At 40.5% G+C, this 18,605-nt stretch overlaps 1 protein-coding gene across 1 annotated transcript; it reads left to right on the forward strand.

The window, feature by feature from the left end:
• Positions 1-1,070: 1,070 nt before the first annotated feature.
• CBLN2 (cerebellin 2 precursor) lies at positions 1,071-4,579 on the forward strand. Its single transcript, XM_026039779.1, has 3 exons — positions 1,071-1,391; positions 3,519-3,638; positions 3,912-4,579. Exons 1-3 carry the CDS (start codon positions 1,071-1,073, stop codon positions 4,107-4,109), a joined length of 639 nt encoding a protein of 212 aa, XP_025895564.1. The 3' UTR covers positions 4,110-4,579.
• The last annotated feature ends 14,026 nt before the right edge of the window (positions 4,580-18,605 follow it).

Here is an 18,605-nt window from a genome sequence, read left to right on the forward strand (position 1 = left end):
AGCAACCTAGGCAGCCTTCCTCTCCCGTCATGGACTTGCCAGGTAAAAAAAAAAATGCCATTCCCATGTTCTCTTCCCTAGAGGCTTTTTCCCTTTGCAAAATATCATTTTAAATGATAAACTAGGCATAATAAGATGCGGGATTGAGGGCAGGGGCGGTACAGGTGCCCCAGGGGGCGGTGAGGGAGATCTTTCGCTATCGAGCTCACTCTCCGTGTGTGCTGGTGAGCGCGGAAAACTGAGCAACAACTTGCAGGGGAGAAGCCGGGTGAGGCTTCGCATGCTGCGGGGGGAGCCGRGGGTGCCCGAGCCTCCCGCTGCCTTCCCGAGAATTTTCGGAGACGGAGGAGCGGAGCTCCCCCGGCCAGATGCGCGGAGGAAAGTTGGYGTGAGCGGAGGCAGCCGCAGGCGCGGGCGGGGGACGGCGGGGGGCTCCGCTGCTCCTCGCGGGCCGGAGCTGCGGGAGCCGCTCCGCCGGGGAGCGTTTAGCGGCRCTTTAGCAAACCTTCCTCCGCGGCGCTTTACAGTCCGGGGTACAGGTGGGGAAGCGGGGAGTCCTCCGCGCTCCGGGACCGCGGCGGTGGGGCGCGAGGGGACCACCCGGCGCCCTCCCGGGATCTCCTCGGGGCGACCTGCCGGCCTCGCGCCCCAAGGCACGGCCGCGCTGCGGGGCTCCCCGCCGCCGGGCACGGGCAAAGGAGGCGTCGAGGTGTCTCCTAAATCTGTTGTGCCGGGGCGGGGGAGCGGAGAGGGAGGAGGGAAGTTGGGGGGGTGTAAGGGGCAGAGCCTGCAGCGCGCTGCTTCACCGCTGCCTTTCCCCTCGGCAGGCTGCGCGCCGCCCGCCCTCTGAGGGCGAGGAGGAGGAGGAGGAGGAAGAGCATTCAGGAGGAGGCGGCGGCGGCCGGGGAGGAGGAAGGCGCGGGCGCCGCGGCGCAGAGCGCTGGCCGCGGGGCGCCGCCGCGGGAGCAGGCGCGCAGCCCCCTCCGCGTCCCCGCGCCCGCCCGGGGTAGCCGGGGTAGCTACCGCCCTCGGTGGCGGCGGGGAGCCCGGGCGGCGGCGCCGGGCCGGGCATGGGGCGGCGGCGCCACGCGGCGCCGGCGGAGCCGTCGGGCGGCTGCTGCTGCTGCCTGGCGGCGGCGCTGCCGCTGCTGCTGCTGCTGCTGCCCGCCGGCTGCCCGGTGCGGGCGCAGAACGACACGGAGCCCATCGTGCTGGAGGGCAAGTGCCTCGTGGTGTGCGACTCGAGCCCCTCGGCCGACGGCGCCATCACCTCCTCGCTCGGCATCTCGGTGCGCTCGGGCAGCGCCAAGGTGGCCTTCTCGGCCACGCGCAGCACCAACCACGAGCCCTCCGAGATGAGCAACCGCACCATGACCATCTACTTCGACCAGGTCAGCCGTCTTTGCCTTCACTGACCCCCTACTCGGCCACGGACACCGCGCCGCGGCATCGCGCTCTCTACGTCCGTGTTTTCCTCGCCTGCCTCATTTCTTCCTTTCCCTTCTTTCTGCTTATTTGCTTCCTTGCTTTCTTGCTTGATTCCTTCCCGATRCCCCTTTATTTTTCCTTTCCTCACTTCTTCCTCTCCTTGTTTCCTTAGCGAGTCACCTGTTCTATGATAGTTTGGTAGCTCAACTCCCCAGCAGGAGTTTGGGAAGTTGCTGTAGTTGGCTGCAGGCTTTTTCTGGGATGGCGGCGGGGACACAGGAGGCCAGAGTGGTACAGGGTGCTGCGGGGCGGTGAAGCGCCCCCCCCCCCGCTCCCTTCCCCGTGGGAAATGGGAATATTCATGGCGAGCGAAGAACGGGGATTTACGGCTCAGCAGTCGCTGGAGCTGCCCGCGCCGAGCGCGTTTGGCAGCGTTACAGCAGCTCTCTGGGGAAAGGAGGCGTGAGGACGAAGAGGGTGTTTCCCGTTATCAAACCAGTCTGAGGTGGATTAGGACCGAGTTTGCTCTGCACAGCTCAGCCTGGCCAGAGCCGCGGGCAACCTGAGCCCGCCCTGCCTCGTCGTGTTGCCCCTTCCCTGCCCAGGGCTTCCCCGACGCCTCACCTGCCTCCCCGAGCCCCTGCCCTGCCCTGTTGCCTATATTTGTTATTATTATTATTTGTTTTTATTTAATTTTATTTTTTGTGATGAAAAATACTTCGTTCTACTGCCTCTGAATCCTGGGGAATCCCGCAGAGTAAGCCAAACTCTTTCATCCGTTCATGGGTCAGTCTGCTTGCTCTTGCTCTGCCTGCCTGTCCCCTTCTAATGAGTTTGTACAGTTATTCTTCGTGTACAAGACCCCGTAAAGTCAGATCATAAAGTARGGGAAAACAAACAAACAGAAAGAACGTGTCGCGTATTTTATGTACTTTACCCCACAATGCTCTGTTCTAGGGGGCTTGGAGGCATCCCCCTCCATAACGGATTATTTTTCCTCTTTTCTTGTGAACAGTAGGATTTGGATATTTTAAAGGAAGGRCTCTCGGGGCTTTTTTTCCTTTCTTTTCTTCCCTTTCTTGGAGAGAGGCTTGCCCTGTACTTTCCTTCAGTCAGACGGCCGAAGCAGAGGCTGGAGCGCGGAAAGCCGCGTGGGAAACGGTGCGAGCCGCGCTCCCGGGCGGGAGCGGCGCCGCCGGGGCTCAAGCAGCGCCCGCGCTGGCTGGCGGACCCCGCCGATGTCAGGCGGACCCTCCCCGCGGTGTTTTTCGTTACCTCGCCGTGACTGGGGGCTAAAAGCGCGTTGCCCGTCCCGAGAGCCGGGAGAGGGAACGCGTGGTCGGCGGGTGCGGGATCCGGCTGACGCTTTCGRGCAGCTGTGGCACCGCTGATGGGGGGGTCGGTGCGTGCCCCCACCCCGCTTGCCCAAGAGGTCCCTGTAATTTATGGCCTTTTGAGACTGAGGAAGAGGAGTGGGACCCCGCGGGAGTGCCAGCACAGTCCCTCGCARGGACAGACGGAGCAGCAGGAGGCTCTGGTGCAACGGGTGCTGCGCGTCCGCTCTGGCTTTGTGGAAAGATTTCACAGCCCGGCTTTAGTTGTATATGCCACTGAACTCGTTTTYAGTTGCATATCCTATTAAAGATCTGGTTTCAGCAGTGCAATCTAGAAAACATATATTTGCATCATAAATTGAAGATTTTTTTTATTCCTTTGCCTTTTTTTTTTTTTTTCCCCCCTTTGCTTGCCCCCTCCAGCCCTCCACCTGCCACACTTGCTTCATTGACAGTGGAATACGAACATCTGCACTTCATCCAACAGGGTTGGAGCTCACCCTTGCATAACTAAATCATTTTATGATCTGTGATCTACAGTGCTTTTTAAATGCCTCTCAACTTGACACCATTCCCCTACAGTGCACTTTTAATTGTGCTGCAAATGCTGTCTCAATTGGCCTTATTATCAGTCACAGAGCTCATGTCGGATTTTCACTTGTATAAGGCGGGGTCTGACTTCTCTCTTTTTCTCCTTATTTATTTATTTATTTATTTATTTATTTATTTATTTATTTATTTATTTTTGCTTTTCAGGTATTAGTTAATATTGGCAACCATTTTGATCTTGCTTCCAGTATATTTGTAGCACCAAGAAAAGGGATATATAGTTTCAGTTTCCACGTGGTCAAGGTCTATAACAGACAAACCATCCAGGTGGGTTGCAAGCTAAAGAAAGTGCTTTCTTTCCATTTACATATGGTCATATTTAGATGCTGGGGACATTTACAAACCTGGGAACTGTAGAATGAGGCTGGGGGTTGTTTTAATTCAAGGGGACTTTATTCATGCATTAGTTTCATTCACGCATTTCCTTATTTTAATTAAATTCTGTTTTTAACCTGTGCAAAATCTTTATGAGGTGCACAGGGCAAATAAGTCACTGAGAGCATTGAGAAAACTCAGATTCTCTCTCTTTGCACTTTTTAGGTAAGTTTAATGCAAAACGGCTATCCAGTGATTTCAGCTTTTGCAGGGGATCAGGATGTCACCAGAGAAGCAGCCAGCAACGGGGTCTTGCTCCACATGGAAAGAGAAGACAAAGTGCATCTCAAGCTGGAAAGGGGTAACCTCATGGGAGGGTGGAAATATTCAACCTTTTCTGGCTTCTTAGTCTTTCCACTATAAAAGAAGGCTGGATAGGAGACAAATCCATGAGCTGGAACAAGGATTCAATCGTTAATGACACCCTGAACTTGACAGCATATGACAATATTTCCAGTCGCCCTGTCAGACTGTCACAGTAGAAGAATGATAACCTTCTAAACTCCAACATTTACTTTGACTATTGACAATTCCTTGGGAAACCTGCGCCTCTAATTAGATTTAGACGACAGTGATCTTTAGGAGAAATGAAATTATCGACCTGAGCAATTTGTACCTGTGATTGTAAAGTCAATTTCGGATTTATTGTTGGGATCATTGACTTTCTTCTTTTTATTTTTTCTCTCTCTTTCGTTTTTTCCCTCTTTTCTTTCTCTTCTTGTTGTCCCAATGAGACAAGTAATTCGGACCACACCATCTCTTTATCAAAGGCTCACTCCCGAGCCCGAAGAATGAAGTGTTCAGCCCAATGAGGTGTTCTTTCCATGCTTTCTTTCTTTGTGTTGTATAGCCTTAAAGAAAAAAAGGAAAAAAAAAAGAAAAAAAAAAGAATGGCTTCAGTCTCAGTCCTGTATTTTTCTGGGGGAGGGGGATTATGGACATTACTGTGTCAAGAAGTGCTTTATCCAGTGAAGCAAAATTTGCACGATTGGAACCTTATTTGTTTTGTGTTGTTCGTGTTTTTCATCGCATTTTTCTCCTTTTTTTTTTTTCCTCCAGTTTCTGTTTGTATGTGCTAAAAGTGTAAGCTAGATTGATCAATAAGACAAAACAGAGCACATATATAGCCTGTAGCTCTAAGTAAAGCTAATCAGTGAACAATTCTGTCTGCACTTTCCAGCTGATCTTTATAGACCTATTTAGAGAAAGAGAGAGAAAGAGCGAGAGAGCTACATGATCCTTCAATTACAATCTGGAAATCAGGAAAGGAACTGACATTTCTGAATTGTCCTGACATTTCTAGAAGCAACAGTGGAAGCTGCAATATCTTATCTGACCGTACCCTAAAATATATCCTTTCTTTGCATTGCCAAGTGTATTTTGAGTGCTCTTATCTGATATTTATTTGGTATATTTGTTCACTAATGCTTGAGTACACATTTTGGGAGCACAGAGAGATGGCAGAGCAACTCCTTCTCCTCAAACTGAATTAAAGGAACCTCCACTCAGCCTGTTCACAGCAAGTATCTGAAGAGTTGCTGCTAGTGTCTTGGACAGCACTGGGGAGAGGGGCCTCAGAGAACTGGCAAATGCACCAGAAGTTGCATGGGTGCTCTGTGTGCTCTTCTTAAAATGGACGGCTTCAGCGTTCGGGGGTGGATCCCACGGGAGCACCGGAAGAAAGGAGAAGTTACTGGTCCCAAATCAATAAGAGGTAAAATACCAGGCCAATGTCCAATGCATCGTGTTGCCTCATTCGTGATCAACAGATCTTTTCCCCGATGTATGAAAATTTGTGTAATAGTATGCTGAGGAAATTCTTGCTTGAGATGCAGGAAGGACTTTTATATGATTTGATTTTATTTCATCTTAATTTACTGTATTTAATTTGAAATATCTTATTTTGCTGTTAAGCCCACAAGAGTGGATGTGTATAAGAATTTATTTTTGTCAGATTTATTCCTCTGCCACAAACAAATATAATGCAAAGGTATTTGCAGCAAATGAGTGGTAGCTATGTTGTATTTCAAAATTATGGTGGACATATCATTTTCATTGTAAATTTATCATTAAAGGGACAAAGTCAATTAAAGTCATATATTCTTTAAAAAATCTTATCTGTGTTGCTTATGATACCTCTGATTATTAAACCAATTTGATATTTGATACTTCGGTGCATTTTAACCACTGATGCTGCTTGTTTGCTATTGAGTTTCTTGGTCTGGTTACTGAGCTAGCGAGTTTCAGGTTTTATTTTTTGCTGGGTTGCATTTTCTGGTATTTCCTCATGCACTGGCATGATAATGATTCTCTTTGCAAATCATTACATTATTGCAAATCATATCATTATTGATGATAATGGTTCTCTTTGCAAATTATCACAGGGCTATGTTTAAATTCAGCGAAGAAAACCCAGGTTGTCATTAGTCTTTCTTTCTCTTCAAATAAAAAAAAATGAAAGCAGTTTGCTTTAGTGGAAGATACTTTTTAAATCTGAATTTTTGTGTTTAAAACTTGATCAATCCGATGTCAGTCAAGAAAACAGATGCTGAGTTGGGTTCAGGTTTCTATGGCATTCCCATGGTCCTATTTTAAAGTTCTGCCTATCATAATTACTTCCAATTCTTTCATTGACCTCAGTTCCTCTGGTATGAATAAGACAATGTCTTAGCTCTGTTTCTGTCTTAAGCCAAACAAGGCTAGTGGTCAAAGATTTTCTTTGGACAAGAATTATCCTTGGGGGTTTCTTGTGCCATGGAGGCTGCAGATTCTGAATATCCTACTTCAAGTGCAGTATTTTTGACTGTGCTTGTCTATAAAGCTAAACATGAATTTACAATTACTGTAATTTTCTTCTGAATTGAAAGGCGATCTCTAATCTGCACTGCTGCTGCTCTTCCTCTTCTAGTTTTGTGTCCTCCATGCTAATCCATGGGATGGAACTGTTTACATAGACTCTTGAATTAAATGGAAATTGGGCAGTAAATTCTTACTGCATACCAAGTATTTCCATGGCTGCTTTTTTTTTCTTTTTTTTTTTTTTTTTTTTTTTTTTTTTGTGTGAGGGGAGTAATTCCTGTGGCAATATTTATTCCCCTCTCCTTGTACTTGTTTTTGTATCTCAGTTTGAGAAGGTGAAAATTGTTGGTCATTTAAAAGAGTAGACATTTTGGTATCTATATTTGAGACATGGGGATATCCTACTCTAATATATGTGTCAAAAAGGGTAAATACACATCAGCAGCATCAAAGAATGCAAGCAGAAATTTATAAGGTTCCTTAAAATAGTCTCCCAGGACATAAATAATAGGATTGTCTAACAAGTAATTTATGAAAATAAATCATTTGGATAACGTTCAGATTGGTGTAAATCTTATGTTGAGGGGTGTCATGGGAGTCATTCGGTATAAAACACATATTGCAGTGAAGCAGGACAGTGGTTCAAAAACAACTCTGATTCCTCTGGTAGCAATAAGCCAGTATTCCTACCAACAACTTCCAGAGTTTCTCATAAATTGCTGTGTAGCACCATCATAAAATATCCCTCTGAAAACACTGAATCTTTGACTTTCTGGGACTCGCTGTGAGCCACTTGCCTGAGTGTATCTGGGAGCCACTGTCTCAGTGCTTCTTCAGAGCACATTTTGTATGGCAGAAATCAGGAGCTATATTAGGAGTGATAAATACTTACCATGCACTTTATTGCCTTCCTCTAGGTCTCTGGATTTGATATCTGTAGTTTGAATTTGGTCTTGCAAAGACCTCAGGGCCCTCAACTCCCTTGGAGGCAGCGAGTGTGATGGATGTGCAGGGTTGCTTGTTAACAGGCGGCGTTGTGCAAGCTGCATCTGTCCGTGCTGGGTAGGAGGAGGTGCGCGACAGAGACAGCAAAACCAAGATGTTTAGAAGCTGTGTTGTGTTTGCTGGCTGTGATTTTTTTAGGTCTTAAAGAGAACATTTTGTTCTTATTGAAGGATTTCTATCTCTAACTGATTGTCAAAGTAAATGATGGGCCAACAGGGTTTTGTTTACTGGAGGAATTATTCAGAAATAGCTGAAGGTGGTTTCGTGTTGTTTAACCTTACACTCATTTCTGGAATAGAAAGGATTGCAGGTGAAGTTGTTTAATAATAGCTCTTATAATTATTAGCCTGCCTTAATCCAGGTTCACTTTCCAATGTTAACAAGCTTCCCAAAATCAGTATCAATAATGTACTTCATGATTTTCATGGGTAATGACTTGTCAGTTTCAAGTCTGCTAAACAATTATATGTAACTAAGGTAAAAAAAGCAGTCACATTTTTATTTACTGTTGAAAGCCAGTGACAGTCTGAAGCAATGCACTGTCTCTAGCTTTTGAACCTCACAGTATATTTTGGAAAAAGTGCTCCAGAGCCATGTCTGATGAGATGAGTCACACTCGTTTTTAATCAGAGTGGCAAATGATAATGACTTATCATAAAAATACCTCTTTTCTTAATGGAGCAGATCCTTTTATTTGGCTTATCTTCATCTGTCAGAATGTGCAAGACATAATTTTATGATTACTGATTTCCTGTTAACCAGATTATATTAACTAATTATAAGCTCATGAGAATTAACAGTATCTATCGTGACAGTATTAGGCACACAGTAGATTTACCTTAAAGCTCAGTGATAACAATCAGTGCAGACCCTTAGCTAACATGAAAAACGTTCTCAGTCTAAATATATTTCAATATTAAACTTAACTCTGATAATGTTATGAAAGTCTTGCAAATATCTTGTTATATAATGTTATAAATCCATTTTCAAAACAGCAATTGTCTGGTTTTATACAATGCAATCATATAGCTGTTCTCATATTCGCTTTTATTAGTAAAGTCCAAAGATTAGCAGTTTTATTTTATACTGTGCTTGCCTGGATGTTATCGGTAAAATACACCTCCTGTGCCAGATATACTTAGCATATTGTATTTCTTTTGAGACAAAAGACAAAAATAAGATGGCTAACTTGGATATTTCAAGATCTCTGCAGATCTGTACCACAGATAATGTTAAAAATGCTTTAGCAGGATATTACAAAGTAAACAATTAGTCCTATTATGAATTCCATATTAAAAAAAAATTCTGTATTGACTGAAATCAAGGTGGTATACAGAAATGCTCCAAAACTCAGAAAAGTTGATTTTTGAAAACTTAATGTTACCTTCTGAGATTGTTTACATTGTTATACTGCACAAATACTTTTAGCATGGGAATCTAAAAAAAGAATCTAAATTATTTTGTTAGACTGACCTGATTGTATGGCTCCTATTCAGTGTATTGATATAATGACTCAGCAGAAACATAAGTATCTCATCAATTAGTAATTAATAGTAGCTATATAGCATTCTCATTGAACCTGGCATATTCCAATTAACTGAAACGGCTTTTCTGAAATGCTTTTACCTGTCTGTTCATGCATATATACATATGTGTGCATATATGTATCTTTATGTACATATACATATACATAACAGTATTTTTTTAGCTAGGAATATATAGACAGAGAGACAGCTTTTCCTCATGCAGTTTAGCCTTCTTTTCTCCAAAGCATTTCACACCCAAAAGTACACATGCTGATGGCAAACGACAGCATACATGTAAGTGCTGAGAGCTGCCACATTTTAAGTAATGMTTAGAATAAAGTGAAGCACAATTATTAATTGAAAACTTTCATTGTCTCAAGCTCCGTTATAAGCAACGCATTACTWTAATGGCATCCAAACACCAGACAAGGATCTACCACAGACTGGAGATCGCCTCTCCCTCTTCTCGCCTCAGTCCTGGTTGTGTAAACTGCAGTGCATATTTTAATAGAGAAAATATGTCTCTTATACCTAGCTGTTTTGACAGCTGTTCTCATTTTGATTTTGTTTTGATATCTTCATATACTGATTTAACTTGCTATATCTTCATATGCTGATTTAATTTGGTATATCTTCATATCTTCAATATCTTCATATACTGACTTCATATACTGACTTAATACAAAGCATTGTGATGCTTTGAATTGTCACATTGTCGGAAGTAAGAATATAGAATTCTGCTGGACTTCAGTGGAGAAAGGAGAGATCCTAGCACAGAACTCATGATTGCTGCTACAGACTTATGTGCCAGAGAAGATATGTACAAAACTATTTCAGATTTTTTTTTCTGCTATATTAAATTATTTATCATCATTAATAGTAGAATTTTCTCAGCCCTTCTCATAACCATATGACTAGGAGTTACTAGGGGTGAAGTTTAAATGTCTGTAAGAAAGATGTTTAGAAGATGATTTCTCCTCTGTCCTTTGCAGAAACTCCTCTGTTCTCATTAGACGTCAAAATCTCTCTGTAAATAATAACTGTTCTCTCATTCTGACTGTCTAGCAAAGCTGATTTTCCCTAATTTCTTCATTACTTCATGTGGATATAAGAAAATCTTTTTTTAAAAAAAATATTATTTTTATCTTTCCAAATGCTCTTTTGAGTGATTTCTATCATTTTCTTGAATCGCATAGGCTGCTATAGCTACCCACTAGAACAGAGGAGGCTTCTACTACACTTGACTCTCTAAAATACTTTAATCGCTCTTCCCCTGACCTCTCTTAATGTTTCAAGCTTCTTTGAAAGGCTCACAGTTTTGATTTTTTTTTAAGAATAGCTTTTTTTCTTTTTTTTTTTTTTTAAATAATGCTCTTCAAAAAATCTTTCAGCCTCTTGTTCATAACCATGTTAAATCTTGTTCATTCAGAATGCTGGCTGGATTAGACAGATGCTCAGACCTGCAGTTCTGCACTCAGCGTTCTCGATTAACAGAAGTGTTTTTGATGAGAAAAAAAAAAAAATTTTAAGAGAGAGAAGTTGTTCTGTGTATATGAATCAGTGATTTCTACAATTGGTAGGACTGCACAAGGTGACTTGCTCCCCCTTATCTTTTCCTAAATCCCTTTAAACTACTCTATGCAAAGACACTACGCATATTTCCTGTCTTGCTGCCTGCTTGGACTCTTGCCTAGTAGTGGTTTGGACAACAGTGAGAAAGCCAGATTTTCAAGTACCTGGGTGATCTTTTAACATGAACCACTTGTGAGAATGAGAGAACAGCCTGCAGGAATCAGAGGAGAGGGAAGAAATCCTCATACCATAGTCACTGACTGTTCTTTGTACACATACCAAGCTCCAAAGCAGATGGCTACACATATGCACATTCATATGCACATTCATATGTAAATCATAAAGTGACAAATATTTGTATTTAAAACTCTTTGCCACAGACTTAACTTTGATGCAATTAACAAAATAATATAGGAAGGTGTAAGCAACAAAAATGACATTGTGTATATGCAGTTAGTGATTGTAACAAACTGTTTCTAAAGAACAGTGGCTCAATACAGGAACGTCACCCAGTGTCTCCCACTCATGCATATAAAGCTTCACTACACTGCAAATATCTAAGCCACCTCTGAGCACAGACTTTGCAAAATTATATTTACTGAGCTACAGGGGTCAGCTACCAGGCTGCAGCTAACACTTTTCAGACCACTGGGCGTGTTATAAAAGCGAGAAAAACATTTTGGTTCATGTTTATCCCTTCCCTTCAGTCAAGAAGCAACTTAGTTCCTGGGGAGAAAAAGAAAAAAAAAGAGCCTATATACACTATCTAATAAGATCAAATTTTTACTATGTGTAAAAAGAGCCTTGCTATTTTTCTCCATGTCCACAGCTTCCCTAGCGTGTTTGCCCATGGTATTCTTTTTATCTGTACACTATAATTTGTCAGACGTTCACAGGTTATGTCTAAACTACACGGTTAAAAGCAGATTTGAAAGCATACTTTATCATGTCCATGCAATAAGCAGCAGAATTTCCTGCCACATTACTAATTGTCAGATTTATGGTAAGTAAAGCTTAATATGCCTATATCATGCTTGGAAAGAGCCAAGCTACTGGATATAAGCTGTTCTGCTCTCTTCTTTCCCTTGCCCAAACCCGCTGGGTGCAACACTTAATGTTGAGGCAACATTTAATTGTCTTGGCAAAGCTCAAGCTTGGTATCTCAAGAGCCCTCAGGTAATGGAATCTACATTTGAAAAGAAGTTCCCAGCTATGGTTAAACTAGTTAAACTAGTTCCCAGCTTAACCATTCAACTGCTGAAAAAACTCCAAAGGCTCTGGGGAGTCCTACTGGCTTGACGCAGGTGGACTTTGAACTGCAGCTCACTGCTCCTCTAAGTCCAATCAGTTTTCAGTCCATTTGTAGCCAATATACTCAGTCTATAGCTCTGCTACTTGGCTACAAAGATTGAAGTAGCAAGGAATATAGCCAAAGGACTGATTGAGTCTCAACAATCTCTTTGCAAAATCCTGGGTGCAGGATGAAGTCCACATATGCTTTAATGGGTGAAAAGATGGAGCTGACATTTTTGATATTGATTCTTCAAGGCTTGGTGAGAGTATTGGAAAATTTATGATTACACTCTGTGACATTTAGACAATATTTCAATGCTTTAGACAATATTTCAATGCTTCAGCACCAGCTATACGAATAATAATGTACTTTTTTAATTGATATTTTTTACCATTGCATATCTTTCTGTGCACTGAAAGGCAAATAGGAAGAAAAAGGGAAGAAAAAGGGAAGGGAAGAAGTTGAAGAATTTGGGAACAGAAGAGAGCAGAATGGAATGAATTCAGAGTCCTGCTCAGAAAAAATAGTAGCAGAAATGAATTGAAGAAATGATGGAGCAAGGGAAAAAGCAGAAAATAAGGGATAAATCTTGAAATAATGAGTTAGAAGAATTTTTTTTCAAGAATGGAAAAAAAAATGTACAGAATAAGAGCTTGGGGTAAAAGGAGTAACAAATGGAGAGAAAGAAAGGAAAAAATAAAGAATCAACAACAGCAGATAACTGGAGTTTTGGGGCCTTAATGCATCTAGTCAGACTGCAGAGAGAAATGGGGAAAAAGAGTGAAAAAGCTATGAAAAGATGCAATATAAAAAAGTCATGCTTCAAGAGAAAAACATCAGAGGAATGCTAAGTAGTTTGATGTGACAGTGGAGAAACAGCAGAAGAAGAGAAATAACATTTACAAATCGTTTTCAATACAAGAAGAAATCAATTCAGAAAAATAGGTAAAAGRTTTAGAATTTTGCATTTGTCTCATAAGTGCATGGTCTGGATTTTATTCTGAGCAGTCATAGTTTTCTTTATACTATTTTTTCAAGAATCTTCATACTCTCTTTTAAAAACAAACAACAACAACAAACAGTCTCTTCTTTTATGCTATTTCCTCTTGTTGTCTGCAGATGACACATCAGCTCTACCAATTGATGTAAGTACAGATGCTGTTGGTATTCACTTCCTGTCAATGCTGTTGGGAAGTGAAGGGTTTTCTGCTTTGCAATACCAGTTTCTTTCTTGCAGATCAGTCAACAGGTGCCATCAGGATCATTTTGGGCCTGCTCCTCTGCCTCTCTGCACTTTTATCACCCTCAGACCTTTTGCACACTCCTTGTGAGCATCCTGCTGCTCCTCTGGGTTCACCTCCTGTGCTGCTCCTCACTGAGAACTGGTCAGACCTGGCTAGCTGAGAGTCTTTTGATGTCAAAAAGCCGATTAAAAAAAAAAAAAAAAGAGAGAAAAAGAAAAAAGAAAAGAACATTTCAGTTTTCATTTTGGGGAGGATTTAAGAGCATACATTTTGAAATACACTTTCAGAGGTTTCTTTTTTTCATCATTCTTCTAAAAAATTTATTGCGCACAGTGGTAGTCTGTGAACTGGCTGATCAGTTCGACACAGATAAACACTTCCAAAGGAAGAAAAAGCTTACTAGGAGCAGTTACAACGTTCTGTCAGTCCCCAGGCTCTCCAGCCCTGCTAGTCCCAACACTCCTGACCTTGCTACAGTGTCCAATGCTCTCTGGGGCTCGAGCTGCCCTAGCTCTCCTGAGTTTCTGGATAGGGAGATGGGACCTGGTGGCCAGCAGCACCTGGCCATTTAGCTGTGCTAAGGGAAAATGTCTCATATTTCACAACTGTGTTTTGTGCAATGGTTGTTTCAACCCACACTAAAGAAACACGAAATTGCTTTCGTAGTTCCCTTTAGCACTAAACTTTGTCATTAGACTAAACAACAACTGAGATTTTATGTCAGTTACTACAGTATTTCTTCTTTAAAGAATTAATTGATTAATATCTAGGCTTACAAATTAAAACTGTATTTGATTCCTTTCTCATTTAAGTAGACTAGTTCATTTCAGCTTGTCTTTACTTGCCTTAGATCAAAGTTAAGGATGGCTGTGCACAGCTAGTTGGTACACATGTATTCACCACTACTGAAGCATCACCATTCCTCTAAATGGATTCATATAAGTTTTAACATCATTTGATCATCTTGCCAGACTGTAAAGCAGAGTTTGTAGAGTTTTATCTGGTTAGGAACACCATTTATCCAGTAATCCAGTTACTAAGACTATAATTTGTCTTTGAAGTAAAGCACGTCTTCCAGAAAGACATATTATAGTGATCTTTTCAGTAGATGGCAGTGCTGGGATTAAAACTGTTGCTTAACTAACATGCAGATTAGCATGATTTAAAAAGGTCTGTTGGGATTTAGGTGTAAAAAGGCTTTTCAAGGTGTTCATCTCTTTAAATAAGAGCTTTGGTTTTCTTGGCAAACTGAAACTATGGGGAGTTTTATTTTTATTGGCTCACAAAGTGTAGAAAAATAGATCAAATAGCGCAAATACAGTCAGATAGTTTGCTCCAGAGATATGATGCATACATGTACAAGCTAAAGCTGAGTAAAACATATAAATATTAAGCCCCAATGGTAATAGTTCCATTACTGCATCTGGCAATCTACTACTTTTGTTCTCTGTAAACCCCTGTTGCTACCTAGAGGTTTTAGATTGGAGGTTTTGAATGCATGGGGTGAAAGTGTTTATCAGAACCAAAACACTATTTGCACATTAAAATGAACTTTATATGATACCACAGAGGACTACATAAATGACTCCTTGTGCCTTTATGATCCATTCCTTAAATTATGAGAAGAGCATTAAAATTAAATACAAGTTAAATACATGTTAGGAAGTTTTGATATCTTATAAAATCTAAAATAGAAATGTATTTGCCCAGATGAAGTCTTTTTACAAACTGGATCATTTTTCAGAAAATGATTTGGCAAAAATATCTATAAAGATTATTTATCTTAATGAAAGGCTTTAGGTAATTCTAACCTGTACTTTGGAGAATACTCCACAGTTGATACTTTATAATCCAAAGTATAAATAAGCAGCAATAGTTTCCTAAATCACTAGCAGTCTGAGAGGCAATGAAGGCCTTCCTTAAGTTAAAGTTGTCCTAAACTTGTGTAGACAGTAAGGAATGGTTTATTGTGATTAAAAGGTGTGCTTGTGACATATCATAGTTTATCTATTTGGAAAACAGATACAAATACATTTGGCACAAATTTTACAACTACATACAATTTAATGCTGATAACGTATTCCAGATCATATACTTTAGGGAATAGTATAGTGATTGGCCAGGAATTCTTAGCCACCTTGATGCTAGTACCTGCACTGACAGTACCTCCTGGAAGCTATGGAGGAAGTACCTATACCTTCCTTTTCTTTAAGTACAGCCTCAGAGAATGAGGAATCTGGTGCTTTCTATTAGTAGTGATGTATATATCAGAGATCTCCAATTTAATCCTTTCTGATGGGTAAAATCTGCTATATACAAGAAACAGTCCAAAATGAAAAAAAAAAAAAAAAAAAGAAAGAAAAGAAACAAAGAGGCAAAGAGGTAGCATTTTTCTATATTGATAGAGTGGAATTCATTTCTCCATGATATGGAACAATCAGATATCTTGCAAACTCTTGGCATAAAAACAAGGATATTTTTATTTACGGTAATAAAATAGCATTGAAATTACAGTGGCTTATTATTCAGAATTTGTATTTAAAAGAAAATTACAAAATCTGAAACAAGAATGCTTGGAATAAAAATATTTATTAAGCAAATGTACTTATTTTTAATGTTACATGTTTAAACACAATGAGTTTTAGAAAAAGTGTATTTGACAATAACTAAAACATATATTGTGAACTTTTTGAATCTAGATTGGAAATGGGACTTCACTTCTGTTTCAAAGGCACTGAGAGTCCTAGAAACCTCTAAGATCCTCCTGACTCCTGAGTCTACCAAAGTGATGCTTTTTTTTTTTTTAATAAAACTAAGCCAGAGTGGTTTTACTGACTTATATCTATTCAGAATCTATCCTGAGTATTTTTCCCCTAAGATTTTTTTCTCAGAAACATATTTGCAATCTCACTATGAATTAGTGAGATTACTTATCCAAAACAGTAGAGAGAGTGACGGAAGTAAAAAAATTGCCCTTAACTACATTCCTTTACTATTTTTACTACATGCAAGATTCACTGTTCATCTCTCTGAAAATAATTAATGACCTCTGCAATCTCATAACTAAATTATCCTGAGCTTGATCTTAGTTTATTACACAGAATCACAGAGTGGTTAAGTTTGGAAGGGACCTCTAGAGATCATTTAGTCCATGTGACAAAACAACGAGAAAAGAGAATTTGATATTTACTTTTTACTCACATTTTGTAAAGAACTGTACAAATCACAAAACCTTGAGAGACAAAGAATATTCCAACTTTTTGTTAGACAGGAGCTGTCCCTGTCTGAACATGATAGGTATTAGAATTCTCTTGAAATAAAAAAAAATAGACTTCTAAATCTTATTCGTAAAATGGAAAAAAAAGAAGAAAGTAGTTTAAATATTTTTCATTGGCAGGAATAGAATTCTTGTTCTCTTCAATATTAGCMGTGATTTCAGATCTGCCAGGACATAGGTCCGCTGCCTGCTACTAAAGTAGACTAATGCTCTGTGAGAAGCAAAACCCAATGCTCTTTAAGCTCTTGAATTTTTGCTATGTTGTGCAGTGTGGGATTAAGATTTACCTTTTGGCAAGAGCATGTCCTTCTTAACCTACGGCTGACCTGAGATTTTTTGAGGCATAGATACTACAGCRGAGTTAGAGATTCTCTGCAGCATTCCCTGAGCACTGGAATGGAATTGGAATTCCTTATGGCAACTCCATTCCTTCAGAAGACATTTGGCCAAACTGATTCTACCAAAGCCTCTTCTCAAGGGAAGAATCCGAGCAAGTTAATGCTGCTGATGTCAACACAAATTTAACAGCAGAACTACCCTATGGATTTTCAGGACACATGATGGTTATTAACTGTGATTCAGTGTTTGTTGTTTGTGTATCACTGTTTGTAGTAGGTGCCTTATACACATATATGAAGACAAGGTCCCAACCTGAAGAACTTAAAAACTKGTCAGAAAACAGTAACTGCAAAACAGCCAAAGGATGCTTTGTCAAAATATATTTGCCYGGTAGATCATTTCAGTATTTTATTTCTTTTTGTTCTTGTCTTGAAATCTTCTAATTTTCACAAACAAATTTATCCCATGTCCAAAAAATACCATGCAGATCTTTGGATTATGGAAATGGAATCTTTGGGAATATTATTTTTTAATGTATAAGTGGTGCTTTCATAAATATAATGTCTTTGCTGCTTTTGTCTCCTGTTGTAAGGAGTTCAGAACCATTCTTGATATAAAGGAACTTTTCCAATGCTATGTTCACAGTATGTAGAAAGCAATATGCTACTGAACTCTCCCAAGAAGGATATAGGTATAATAGAGCTGCTGAGAAAATAAACTTCTTTTCCCACATAGGTACAGATTTGTATAGATTGTAYAGCAAATCTTGAGACATCATCTTATTCCATTTCTTGAATCTCTTCTGGCAAATGACTAGAGCATCTGAAAAAAATGGAACAAAAAGAAAAATCTCTGAATTAAATGTAGATTTAAGGGAAATGGAAAATTGTGCCAAAAGGCATTTTTTTTCCTTTTAATGTGGCCCCAGCCTTCTTTGAACCCATCCTATCTTCTTGTTGTGCCGAAGATTGATGTGGATTACTGAGTTAACCACCCCTACATACCCATGTCTATTCTGAACTGAGTTATATCCCTAAGTAACAATAATGAAAGGTCAAAARCCTTTCTTTCCCGATACTTGGTTTTATATATTCAGAAAGGCAAGATTTTATTCCAGTACGATGTTTTTACCCTTAACCACTCTCAGGCTACTCAGTCAATGCAATTTTATATTTCAAATGCCGGAACCACTGTAACCAAATCCTGTGATATATCTGTTGCTGAAAGGAGCTGCATCTGACCATGATGGGATCATATGATGATATTACTTGCAGAGCTGTCTGGGGATAACTGGTGGGTAGAGTGGTAGCTCAGTCTTGGCAGAAACTATTTTACCCTGTGCCATTCCCTGAGGTAAATTTGAGACAAGTGATGTGGAACTAGTAGTTCTGCAGGCTGCTGAAGTCTATTATCAAGCTAACACAGTACAGCTCTAAGATGGGTGAAATAATAGAGTGCTTAATCTCAATATTTTCATTGCTGAAACATCTTAAATGAATGAATTGCAAAAGTCTGGAATGGTTCATTTTAAAATAGTATCTCCAACAGATGATCTTTTTGGGGGCATCTCTTGCTGCTAAACAGCTTTTTAGGGAAAAAACTGAGTCTGTCCTCATGAAACTTTAATCTATCTCATCAAACTTAATGACTGATATGCTGATTGATGGTGGTGATGTGAGTTGTTGCAGTACCTAGCTCTTATACTTTGCATAATATGTGTTATATCCGTAAAAGAGGCATTTGTTTTCTGGTGAAATTTTAAACCAGCACTGGAAAAGAGGGTTGCAGCCTCTCTACTAGTGG

This window comes from Nothoprocta perdicaria, unplaced genomic scaffold (assembly GCF_003342845.1).
Source record: "Nothoprocta perdicaria isolate Ctin4 unplaced genomic scaffold, notPer1 scaffold_24, whole genome shotgun sequence".
Taxonomy (NCBI): domain Eukaryota; kingdom Metazoa; phylum Chordata; class Aves; order Tinamiformes; family Tinamidae; genus Nothoprocta; species Nothoprocta perdicaria.

Coding starts and splice junctions, on each gene's coding strand:
- CBLN2 (XM_026039779.1), top strand. CDS start 1,071: ATGGGGCGGCGGCGCCACGCGGCGCCGGCGGAGCCGTCGGGCGGCTGC. Junction 1,392..3,518: donor TGACCATCTACTTCGACCAG/GTCAGCCGTCTT, acceptor TTTGCTTTTCAG/GTATTAGTTAATATTGGCAA. Junction 3,639..3,911: donor ATAACAGACAAACCATCCAG/GTGGGTTGCAAG, acceptor TGCACTTTTTAG/GTAAGTTTAATGCAAAACGG.